The sequence below is a fragment of the Taudactylus pleione genome, unplaced genomic scaffold (genome assembly GCF_031769625.1).
Source record: "Taudactylus pleione unplaced genomic scaffold, aTauple2 ptg000471l, whole genome shotgun sequence".
Classification (NCBI taxonomy): domain Eukaryota; kingdom Metazoa; phylum Chordata; class Amphibia; order Anura; family Myobatrachidae; genus Taudactylus; species Taudactylus pleione.
In genome coordinates, this window is record NW_028284873.1 from 3,340,001 (window position 1) to 3,352,113 (window position 12,113).

Consider the following 12,113-nt stretch of genomic DNA (forward strand, 5'->3'; position numbering starts at 1 on the left):
GGAGGAATTCCAGGAATCCTTAAGGTGCATACACACGTAACGATTTTTTGAACGATTTGTCGTTAACAACGTCGTTATCGTTCCAAAAATCGTTCAGTTTCTGAGTTATAACGAACGATAATAGATCAAGCGCGCTCCCATTTGTAGTTATTGGTCATCGTCCATTTCAGACTGTCCAACATAACGATTTTCATTAAGGGAAGAAACATTTTTCGTTCATCGTTGTAAAAACCGTTCTTTACACGTCAAAAAATCGTTCACTTTTTCAAGGGAAAATCTGACAGAAAATAGTTTGTTACAAAATCGTTACGTGTATGCGCACATTAAGTAGAACTACACTACTGGTTATTTGGGCACACACTTTAGGCAGATACTCCTGTTTTTCCTAAACTGTATTTCAGGGGTTATCAAATCTAGTTCTCAAGTATCCCCAACAGGTCATGTTTTCAGGATTATTGTTTTGTCCCAGTTGGGATGAGCACCCAGCTTAAGGGCTCTCGCTAACCCAGGTTTGTTACCAAAACCATTGAAGGGAGACTGTAGTGAATATTTTCCTCACTCAGGGGTCTATTTACTAAGCTGTGTTAGGCTATAAAGTGAACGGTGATAAGGTACCAGCCAATCAGCTCCTAACTGCCATGTCACAGGCTGTGTTTGAAAAATGTCAGTTAGGAGGTGATTTTTCTGGTACCTTATCACCGTTCACTTTATATCCTAACACAGCTTAATAAATAGACCCCTCAGCACCTTAGGAAGACTGGTAAGCCAAGTTTATTCGACCCTCAATATCAGCCAGGAGGCTATGCCATGCAGCACCAGAATAAACCGCAAAGTATCACTCCTCTTTGACTCCATAGTCAATGCTCTGGAATGTGGTCTATGCAATAAAAGCTGCGTAGAGAGGTCAGTGGTCAACTGTAAGAGGTACAACACCTCTTCCTATGCTCCCATCTCCTAATGTGCCAAGTTGTCTGATAGCTGCACAGCTGTCACTGGTACAGTATTAGCAAATAAAGAAATAGAAAATGTAAGAAAACAAATTAATGAAATAATTAAACCGGTGCTGTCCTAGGAGGCCCAATAAAGAAGAGCATCCTACTCCTTCAAAAAAAAAAAAAAAAACTAACTTGCATTTGTCTGGGAAATTTAGAGAGGCAGAATAATATATTTTATTAAGATTTTCTTAAAGTGCCCAAGCTCCTGCACATACCTCTATACCGCCATGATTTGTGTGTCACCCAGTGGATGCAAGAGAAATACTAGGTTAAATAGATGTAGAATCCTGTAGCACGAAAGGAAGTTTATTTTCTATGCTTTCTCCCAATACATGCTGCTTAAAACAGCAGCCTTAGTTTGCATACCGTAAAGCATGCCGTGGCAGCTTTGGGACTATAGTATTACCAATTTATTAGAACAATTTCCTGATCTCATTTTATTACATCTAACAACATATTGTTAAAGGTTTCTCCTCATCTCTGCAGTCACATTTGTAATCACTACATTGTAGTAAATGTACCATGTACATTATGTGCCTGTCCTGTAACAAGATAGCTCCCAGACAGTTAAACTGCCTCACAACATAAGATTTACTGCGAGTTGGTCCAATATACTGAAAGCCTGGCATCGAATCAGAGGGTATCTCAATTCTTCTGACTTCATGCCAGACTGCCTGACCTGACGGCAGCTGCGGCGTGGTGACCTTCCCGCTGCCACTACAAGAGTGGCACAAGACAGTATTACTGCCATGGCCTTGCAGGTTATATTATACATCAGTGACAGAGCACATACATACTAGCATCGCACTTGTAACTCATAAATGAACAGTTAGGCATCACAAGAAATGCTCAGAAACAGAGGACATTGAAGAAATACCAGTATAGTGTACCTGAACACTGTGCCAACATTCCTCACTAGTAGTGTGCATGTATAGTAAGTAGTTTTATATACATTGCAATAATCCAATAGCTTCCACAGGCATGCACGCTCACAGACAACACAGTTCTTACATTTCTCTGGAGTATTTTCCAACGAAGATCCATCTGATCCAGAATCTACTCCAGCATTCTCCTTATTGCTGTCAGAACCTGCCTCGGCTCTGGGAGGACTCTGCAGTAGTGGGATTGATTAAAAGGTTTTAAGCTTAAGTACAAGTTTTTAAAAGACAAAAAACACAACAACAAATTTAAGCTGCCCATCCACTAGGCGATTAAACCTAGCGATTGAGCGATAACGAACGTCGCTATCGTTTCAATCGCTTGGAAATCATCCGCAAATCGTGCAGTAAAATGCTCTAAACGACCAGTGATGCGCGATCCCGCCGGTCGTTTGGGTCGTCCTGTTCTGCCCGTCAATTAGTCGTTATTGGACATCGTTATTGTTCATGCATCGGTGCACGTTTTCAAAGCCGGAATGACCAACATCTATATATTTAAATAAATATTTCAGCCCACTTTTATTAACAACTACTTTAAAAATTATTGGTCTATGGTCTTTGGTCGTTTTGTGCAATCGTTCACAAATTGTTCATGCACATGAACGATAACGATCATCAGGAATTGATTAACTATTTGTGAAGATCTTTTGATCTTTCATCTTTCAGGGACAAGTCTGCTAGTGGATGGGCAGCATAAAACTGCCCATCCACTAGGCGATTAAACCTAGCAATTGAGCGATAACGACCATCGTTATCGCTTGGTAATCGCCCGCAAATAGGGCAGTAAAATGTTAAAAACGACCAGCGATGCGCGCGCTGGTCGTTTTTAACATCATCGCCCGAACATGACGGTCAACCTGACGACCACCGTCAGGTTGCCATGTTCGGGGATGATTGATCTGCATACACGGAACAGCTGAACATTTAGTCTAGGCACTTCACCCCGTGGGAGACGACGGCGTCGTAATCGTGCAGTCGTCCCCGCATCTAGTAGTGGATGGGCAGCATTAGTCCTGTTTACCAATTCAGACAAGATTATGGGTTATATTTAATAGACTGAGTTGCAGACAGAAACAATATGTTGGCGATTTAGCTGCTAGACTTATGCTGCCCATCCACTAGGCGATTTTGACAGGCGATTGCACGATAACGACGTTATCGTGCAATCGCTTGCAAATCGGGCACTTTATAGTCGGAAACAACCAGCGATGCGCGCGCCCGCTGGTCGTTTCTGCCATCAATCATAGGGCAAACATGCTGGTCAACCTGATAACGTCAGGTTCAGCATGTTGCCAGATGATTGATGAGCCTGCACTGAACGACTGCTCGTTCAGTGTAGGCTTATCACAGACATAGTAATGACAGCACGATTACAATGCCGTGATCGTGCTGTCGTTTCTATGGTCTGCTAGTGGATGGGCAGCATAAAACCAGCAATTTTTAAAAGGCAAAACCAGGTACATATATATTATATCTTACTTCTTTGCCTTCTAGTTCAGCACTTTTCTGTAATGTGTAGAGTCTGTATTTTAACCCCTTCGCTGCGGAGGGTGTTCTCACCCTTGTGCTGAGGCCATTTTCACATGTTAGCGCTTGTCACATTCCAACATCAATATCACTGATTTTTATGCAGTATGTGCAGTTTTAGGGTATGCTGATGACAAGCCCCACTCGTCTTCCACAGTGACGGGGTTAAACAACCTATGATGCTGCCGCCATCCATCTGTACCCTCTTCCTTTACTTATTGCACACAAATTATCTCTGTGACTTTACAACTACCCTAGGTAGCACAGAAACATACTGTTTTGATGGTGCAACATATGCAATGCACTTCAAAGTGGTAACCAGTATGGCTAATAAATAAAAAAAAACAATCACAACTCAATCATGATGAAAAAAATCCATATACTACTTGTTCTCATTATTTCCAATGGCAGGTATGGCAATGATCAAATGTGTAGGTAACAGCCATGTTAATTCATGCTTTAAGTTAAGGCAATGTATACAGTTTTCTAAGAGACTGCAAGTCATATGTTCTACAAATCATACAAGGAGACAACTCACCAGAACTCTCTCAATCATGTTTTGCCCAAATACAAACTTATTGGATGCTGCTTCTGCTTTGTGTGCTGAATTCTCTAGGCTACAAAGAAGCAGAATTATTGTAGTGAACATTACAAACCACTTTATTGAGGCATAAAAGGTCACTATCATGTAATAACAAAATATGAAATAGTACCAAATTTGGCAAACCATTAAACCGTAAAAAAAAAAAAAAAAAAGCTCCCCTAAACTTTTTAAAGCTGGTTACAAAATGATGTCCCCAAATTTGCCTATCCACCCGATCTATGATGTCCTATTGTTAGGTAAAAGAGGCAATCTGCAATGGGTTGCCCTGCTTTAATATTGTGCTGTAAGGCTAAAGTACACTCATTAGAGAAAGCAATAGTGTACCAGCATGTGTAGACTCATGTGGTAGAAAGAATAAATGGTGTTTCATTGTTTGGCTTTGGTTCCTTCATTCCAGTTAAGAGAAATCTTAATGCTACGGTTTACAATGATGTTCTAGAACAGAAGTTCTCACCTCCAGTCCCCAAGTAACCCCCAACAGGTCATGTCTTGATTAATCTATTTTGCTGGGTCAGTAATTATCTCACCTGCTTCCACATACAGAATCCTGTTCGGGATACTTGAGGATAGATGTTGAGGTCCACTATTCTAGAGAATTGTGTGCTTCCAGCTTTGTGGAAACAGATAGGTAGGTCTTTACCTCTTTCAGCATGATAGTACCCACATACACAAAATGAGGACCTAAAAAAATTATTTGCCGATTTTGGTGTCTCAGAACTTGACTGGCTTGTACTAAGCCCTACCATCAACCCCATCGGACATCTCTGAGATGCACTGGAATGCTCATTGTGACCCAGTTTTTATCACCCAACCTCCGTGTCCGACCTCATGGATGCTCGTGACTGAATGGATACTAATCCTGCAGCCAGAACTTTCTGGACCCCATAGCAAATTTTTTTAAGAGGTTTCTTCTATGGAGACACCTCTTTCCACAGCAGTTATTCATTTTATGCATCATAGTAGTGCCCTTGTTCATTTTATGATCTAGAATGGTGCCCTAGTTAATGTTCTGATCTGTAGTTGTGACCTAGTTCACATTATACCACACAGTGCCACCAGCTCATATGTCACATTATACCACACAGTGCCACCAGCTCATATGTCACATTATAGTGCCCCAAGACAACATTGATTCCATCATTACACACAGACAGTCGCCACACTTAGAATGATTCCAGCACTGCACTTATCTTATGTTTATTGAACAACCAGATGTAAGAATGAATTGACCATGAAACACAGGTAAAATAAAAATATTATAGGTAGAAAAACAAGGATCAGTTTATAATTTGGCACCACAAGTGGCCAAAAAGGAAAAGATCCAGTGGTTCAGCAAAAAAGGAGTTTATGAGTTCCAACCACATTTATCAATATGTCCAATCATGAACCAACTGGATGATTTTTCGGCAACATGGTCGTTTACCAGCTACGCGCTGCAATATTGGATTCACTTCCCGATACAGTGGTCACTGCAGTAGATGTTAAACATATCCTAACACTTGATAACGGCCATCATAGCCACTGTTATAATGAAGCCCATTAGCCAATAAATAGATTGCCAATCAGCTTGACTAAATCGTTCTCGATATTGGGCTAGGTTATACACTAGAGTAGACTATTTGTCATTCGATCCCACGGATCGGAGCGGGTACATTTTCTAGTGTGTACCCACGATATGCGCGCTCCCACAAGTAGTTGGCGACACCCCGGTCGGCCCTACTGCAGGGGCGACGGAGGATTACGCTAACGATGCCATGTTGTAGAATATCAGACCCGGCATTGGCAAGTGTGTATACTTGCCGCATGTTGGAACCGTTGCCCGCGACTTCGGGGCATGTACACATCGTCTGATGTGTACCCAGCTTAAGTCTACTTTGAGGTGACATTTCATCTTGTAACAAAGTGTTAATAATAAATTTGAACTGTTGTTATTTATTGTCGTTGAAGGACTCACCTGGAACTGATGTACTGTAGAAAGTAATTGGTCTGTGCTGGAGCATCTGCACTCTGTGGCCCAGTATTCTCCCCATCAAGTGAATCTTTACTTTCAGCTCCAAGCTGCAAATACATTAATTATACAGTAGCTCCTTATGTTTTTTTTTTTAAATAACAAAACACTAAGTGAAACACTGTAGGAACAACACTGATAAATCTCAGTATAAGTGCAGGGAAGGGGTACACGCTATCAATACAAGTACAAACATTGTATTACTTGAAGTGAATTGGTCAACTTACCTTCACTCTGTCTCGAAGATTCTGACCAAAAACAAAGGACTGCTGAGAGTTCTGCTCTGCTCGCTCTGAGCCCTCAGTACCAAATTTACCGGTCGAGGACTCGGGTTGAGCGTCGCTGGCCTAGAGTAAAGTACGGCCTATTTATATATGCATGTCTTTTTATTTAAAAGGAACGCATGACTGTGCACATTTGTTAAGAAACATTATATTGCAAAGGTTTCTGAATATTTCATACACAAATATTTCTGAACTTCATCTAAGGAGGACTTTAAGAAGAATATATCATAAAATTTGCCCCAGTTAGCTTACATTTAAGAAAAATAGAGCGAAGGGGGATTCCTTAAAGCAGTGCTTCTCAAACTTGGTTCTCAAGACACAACAACAGTACAGGTTTTAAGGATAGGCATGCTTGGGCACAAGTACCTTAATTAGTACCTCAGTCATTTTAACCATCTGTGAACAAGCATTGATATCCTAAAAACATGGACTGTCAGAATCTGACTGGTTGCTATGGGCAACATCTCCAATTACCCCTACTTAACATGTATCTAGCACATTCTAGAAGATAATAGCTAGAATCTGGTTGGTTGCTATGGGCAACATCTCCACTTCAGTAAATATACGTCTTATGGTGCATACACACGGTCCGATTTTTCCTTCAGATATGAACGATAACGATTTAAAAATCGTTCAGTCGTTCATATCTGAAGGAAAATCGTTCATATCTGACATGCCTGAACGATGGACGATCAACGATGCGCGTTCCCGATGGTCAGATAACGATTTCTGACATCTGATGTGTTTGCAGTCAGACTTGGACGATTCCATTCATTTTAATGCAGTCAAAAATCGTTCAATAGTTCAAATCGTTCAAAACTTTGGTAAAATCGTTCAAATCGTTCAAATCGTTTAATCGTTCAATCGTTCATCTGACAAATCTGACAAGTCTGACAAATCTGACCGTGTGTACGCTCCATTAGTGTGTCTTGAGGAGCACCATCTTAAAAGGCATTGGAAAATGTACTAAAAATTATGCAATAACTAGAAGAGCATGTAGCTAAGAACAAATGACATCAGCTACTGTAGTAACTGGCAACATCATGTCTGAATACATGGCAGTGACACTGGCACTCATAGTGAACTGAACAAGCTTCCAGGTAACAGAATAGTAGACTAATTAGGTAAAGTGCAATGCTTTACACTGGCTCGAAGATTCTGCTGGAGACATTCCCCATCGTAAAACAAAAAAAAAAACAACTAAAGAAAGTAACAAAAAAAGAGAACATATTAATATGTATGAGAAGTACACCATTTATACAAGTCCCTTAGAGCACTCTGTACCATCGAGGAAAGGGGCATGAAGCCTTAAACATGTTGGGCAGTCTGAATTTCCCATCAACCAGTATCAGCTGTGGAGCTTGCTGTCCACCTGTCTCATTGCATGAAATATATGTTCACAACAGACAGGCAGACTTGTAAATAAGCAGGTCAGACGCAGGCAAAGGAGATTATATATTAGAATTTAGCATAAGCTGGACAAGTTAAGGTCTTTATTCAGAGGGATTTCCTTGCCCTACAATCACAGACAAAGAGGAGTAACTATCTCAGTGAGACCAGTGTGGGATATTTGTCACAGTAACTAAGCATCAGAGTTATCTCCTTAGAAAAACTGTGAGGCCTTGATTGCTGATGGTCATCTGGTGTTGGATGGTATTTTTCAATTGCATTTTCTATAGTGCTCTTATTAAAAAGAGAGCCCACAATATATTTATTTTTTTAAATATATAAATGTGTGGGTGTGGCAGTGTCCCCTGACCCATTAACTACACACGCAAATGGGAATGTTTTTACTTGAAATTCAGCCTTACAGTGCCTGACTTGCATTAACATACATTTAACTAAAAGTGTTTCATAAGCTTAACCATATTTAAAATGATAAAGAAATCACTTATCCATGGTGGTCTAGTAAGGGCAGAACAAATCTGGCATCATCATATCACCACATTGGTTCCTATTAATGGAAACCTGAGCAGTGATAGAATGAGGCCAAATTTGTTCTCTCTCTACTAGACAACCAAGGATAAAGGATACCTTTACACGGGTGTGGGGTGATTGGTCAACAGTCATGTCAACATTCATTAGGTCGACATGAGAATTTCATCATAATCGAACAGTCGACATATTTAGCAGGACGACAGTGACTGGTGGTCTAGTGGCAGCAGAGTCTTCTTCCGGGTCTCGGCGGTCACAACAGTTCCAGCGGCAGCGTCTCAGCAACAGCATTCCAGTGAGTATTCTACCCCCTTTATCCCTAATTTCTACCCCAAACCCTCCTGCTAGTGCCTAATTCTAGCAGTCAGCATACTGAGAATCACGATTGTTGACATTGTTACTGTTGACCATCTGACGAATACCCTTTATACATTTTAAATAAGTTTAAGTATATAAAAACACAGTACTGGTGAAACTCTGCCCCTGGAAGTAACAGACCAGTACACACTATTGTCCAGAACTGAATGACCAGCAGTACTGAAAGGTTTTCTTGTTGCTCTGGGGACAGGGTTCATATAAATTTGATGGGAGTGCGAGAACAGTATTTGGAGCTGCTGCACATTAGTTTCTCATGTTGGGAACAGAGGGCAACTGTGCCTGAAGGATTCCAGTGCATAATGAAAACTCCAGGATCTGGCTTTTAACCATAGAGCTAAACTAGATTAGTGGTGACACTAGAACCCAGAGAAGTACAGGAAGTCAGTTTGGGTGGGATATTTAAGGATGATATGTTATCACCCATATTTAGTGGAGCAGGAATAGTTTCAGCAGTGCTGAGGAATGAGTTTGGGAAACACTGCATTGGGGAATCAGTTCAGGCTGGTTTACTACAGTCAACAAGTGTACAAAACTATGTAAACCCAACAACGATGTCTCAATGCAGTCATTTCTCATATGTACTTTTGTTTGCAATCTCTTTATTGTATATCTGTCTGCAATGTATCTTTCTATTATTGTCTGCTTGTCCTTTCCTATTTCTCTGTTGTAATAAATAAAGAGGAGAAAAGAGGGCTAAATGTGCCACATAACTGATATATCTGCACTTTGGGGGAATTCAATTAACCCATTAACGGGGGTGAAAAAGGGAGGAAGCCTTGTGCTTTATAACCTGAAGCTATTCAATTTATGCCCCTTTTTAATGGCCGTTAAAAAGGAACTCAGGTGAAAAAGGGAACCTGTGCGTTAACTGGGTATTTACAACCCGTTAACTGTACAGAAAAGAATTGCGGATGATGACATTTCACCAGGCGGAAACTTTTCGCCAAATTCCATTGCAAAGACTTATCGCGTATGCGGAAAGTCAATGCAATGTAATAGGCGAAAAAGTTTTGCCTATGAATAGCAGGCGGAAAAAGTGCACAACTGCTTTTTTGGGGTGCAAAGGTGCGGAAACTACTCTACACCCTTGGGACAGCCCCCCAAAGGTTAACTGCGTCAACAAAAAAAAAAAAAGGAACACCCCAAAAAACGACTGAAAATGGGGGCTACAAAAGTAGCTAAATAGACTTTTGGGCTGTCTGCAAGTATGGGGATGTGTTATTTTGATTGCAGGTGCTTGCTGATGGTGAGTTTTTGACGTCACTTAGAACTTCACTTTAGCAAATTTAAACCATGCTTGCACTCATTTTCAAGTACCCCAAATTTGACAGGACTACCTATTTTCACGAAAAAATATGAGATATGGTAAGAACTTACCCTTGTTATCTCTAGCTCTACGAAGTCCATAGGGTTCCACAGGATGCCTTGGGGTATAGGTGATGACATCAGGCACCATAGAGTTAAGTTTTCAGCCTCCCAGGATGCACTAGGGTCCCCCTCCTATACCCCACCCCCGAGCCAAGGCATCTCAGTTCTGTACCAAGCCATAGGCCGGAGGAGGTGAAGGATGAGAGAGAAAAAAGATCTGGACACACACAAGAATCACATTCTCACCAGAGGGAGACGGAAAAACCGGTGACCAGAGCAAAGCCCATCTGCAGCACAGGTGCGACAGGGCGGGAGTCCTGTGGAACCCTATGGACTTCGTAGAAATAGAGATAACAAGGGTAAGTTCTTACCATATCTCATTTTCTACTTCAGGGTCCATAGGGTATCCACAGGATACCTTGGGGATGTCCCAAAGCAGTATCCTTCAAGGGTGGGGACGCTCCTGTGCTGAAAGGAGAATCCGCCGCCCGAAGGAAGCATCCTGAGAGGCAAAGGTGTCAAACGCGTAATACCTCACAAAGGTGTGGACAGAGGACCACGTGGCAGCCTTGCAGATCTGGACTGCAGAGGCACCACGTTGTGCTGCCCACGAGGGACCCACAGACCTAGTGGAATGACCCCTCACAGAAGATGGAACCGGCAGGCCTTCATGAAGATAAGCTTCTGAAATGGCCATACGGATCCAAGCTGCCAAAGTTTGTTTGGAAGCAGGCCAACCCTTTTTACGGAAGCCATAGAGGACAAACAAGGCGTCCGACTTCCGAAATGAAGAAGTGCGGTCAACATAAGTCCTTAAGGCCCGAACAACATCCAAAGTGGCCTCACCCACTGAAAGACCAGGTTAGTTAAAAGCCGGCACAACGATTTCTTCGTTAATATGAAACCGGGAAACAACTTTGGGAAGAAATTCAGGACGAGTGCGCAGCACTGCCCTGTTCCCATGAAAAATCAAGAAAGGGGGTCTACAAGAGAGAGCCCCTAAATCAGAAACACGTCTGGCCGAAGCGATGGCCAGAAGGAAAACAGTCTTAGCTGTTAGCCATTTAAGATCCACTGAGCCCAGTGGTTCAAACGGCGGTCCCTGGAGAGCCCTCAGGACCACAGCCAAATCCCAAGGCGCCACAGGTGGAACAAAAGGAGCTGAATTCGCAGAACACCTTGCATAAAGGTGCGCACATCAGGGATTGTAGCAATCCTACGATGGAACCAGACAGACAGGGCAGAAACCTGCACCTTCAAAGAAGCAAGGCGAAGCCCATGGTCCAGTCCCGCTTGTAGGAAGGCTAGTACTCTAGACAGACGAAATTCCCGGAGGTGCATAACCTCTTGGCCGACACCACTGGAAAAACGTATGCCACACACGATGGTATATTCTCGCGGAAGACTGTTTCCGAGCTCTGAGCATGGTTCGCACTACAGAGCTGGAAAAACCCCTGGACCTTAACATGGCCGCGCCGTCAAAGACAGCCGAGTCAGGTCCGGGTGAAGACAGGGACCCTGTGACAGAAGGTCCGGTCGTAGCGGCAACAGCAGAGGACTGGCCACGGACAGACCCTGAAGGTCTGAGAACCAGTGCCGTCTGGGCCATGCGGGAGCCATCAACAGAAGCGTCCCTCCTTCCTGTTTGAATTTCCGGATTACCCGCGGAAGAAGGGAAAATGGAGGAAACAGATAAGCGAACCGAAACGTCCAGCGGACGGACAGAGCATCCACCAGAGACGCCTTTTCGTCTCTTGTGCGAGACCCGTACACCGGCAACTTGTTGTTGTGCCGGGACGCCATGAGGTCGATCTCTGGAAGACCCCACCTGTCCACCAGCAGTTGAAAAACGTCCGGGTGCAGGGACCATTCCCCCGGATGAACGTCCTGGCGACTGAGAAAGTCCGCCTCCCAGTTCAGCCCTCCCGGGATGAATACTGCTGATATAGCCAGGAGATTGCGCTCCGCCCATACCAGGATTCGGGACACTTCTCCTTTGCTGTCCGGAGTCCAATAAGGCTCCGAGATGCAGAATCCGCTGAGACGAGATCAGGGTGGACTTCTGCCAGTTTATTA

General features: G+C 42.9%; 1 protein-coding gene across 3 annotated transcripts in view; it reads right to left on the reverse strand.

Moving 5' to 3' along the window:
- Positions 1–12,113, reverse strand: part of RANBP3 (RAN binding protein 3) — a 92,489-nt gene that overhangs the window by 7,487 nt on the left and 72,889 nt on the right. For 2 of the 3 annotated variants that reach the window (XM_088448904.1, XM_088448903.1), the window contains exons 9-12: positions 6,300–6,419; positions 6,019–6,122; positions 3,999–4,077; positions 2,007–2,106 (exon numbers count right to left, since the gene is read on the reverse strand). In XM_088448904.1, the coding sequence (XP_088305030.1) occupies positions 2,007–2,106; positions 3,999–4,077; positions 6,019–6,122; positions 6,300–6,419 (403 nt within the window). The remainder of the gene's footprint in view (positions 1–2,006; positions 2,107–3,998; positions 4,078–6,018; positions 6,123–6,299; positions 6,420–12,113) is intronic. The other variant, XM_088448905.1, reaches the window with a different exon arrangement.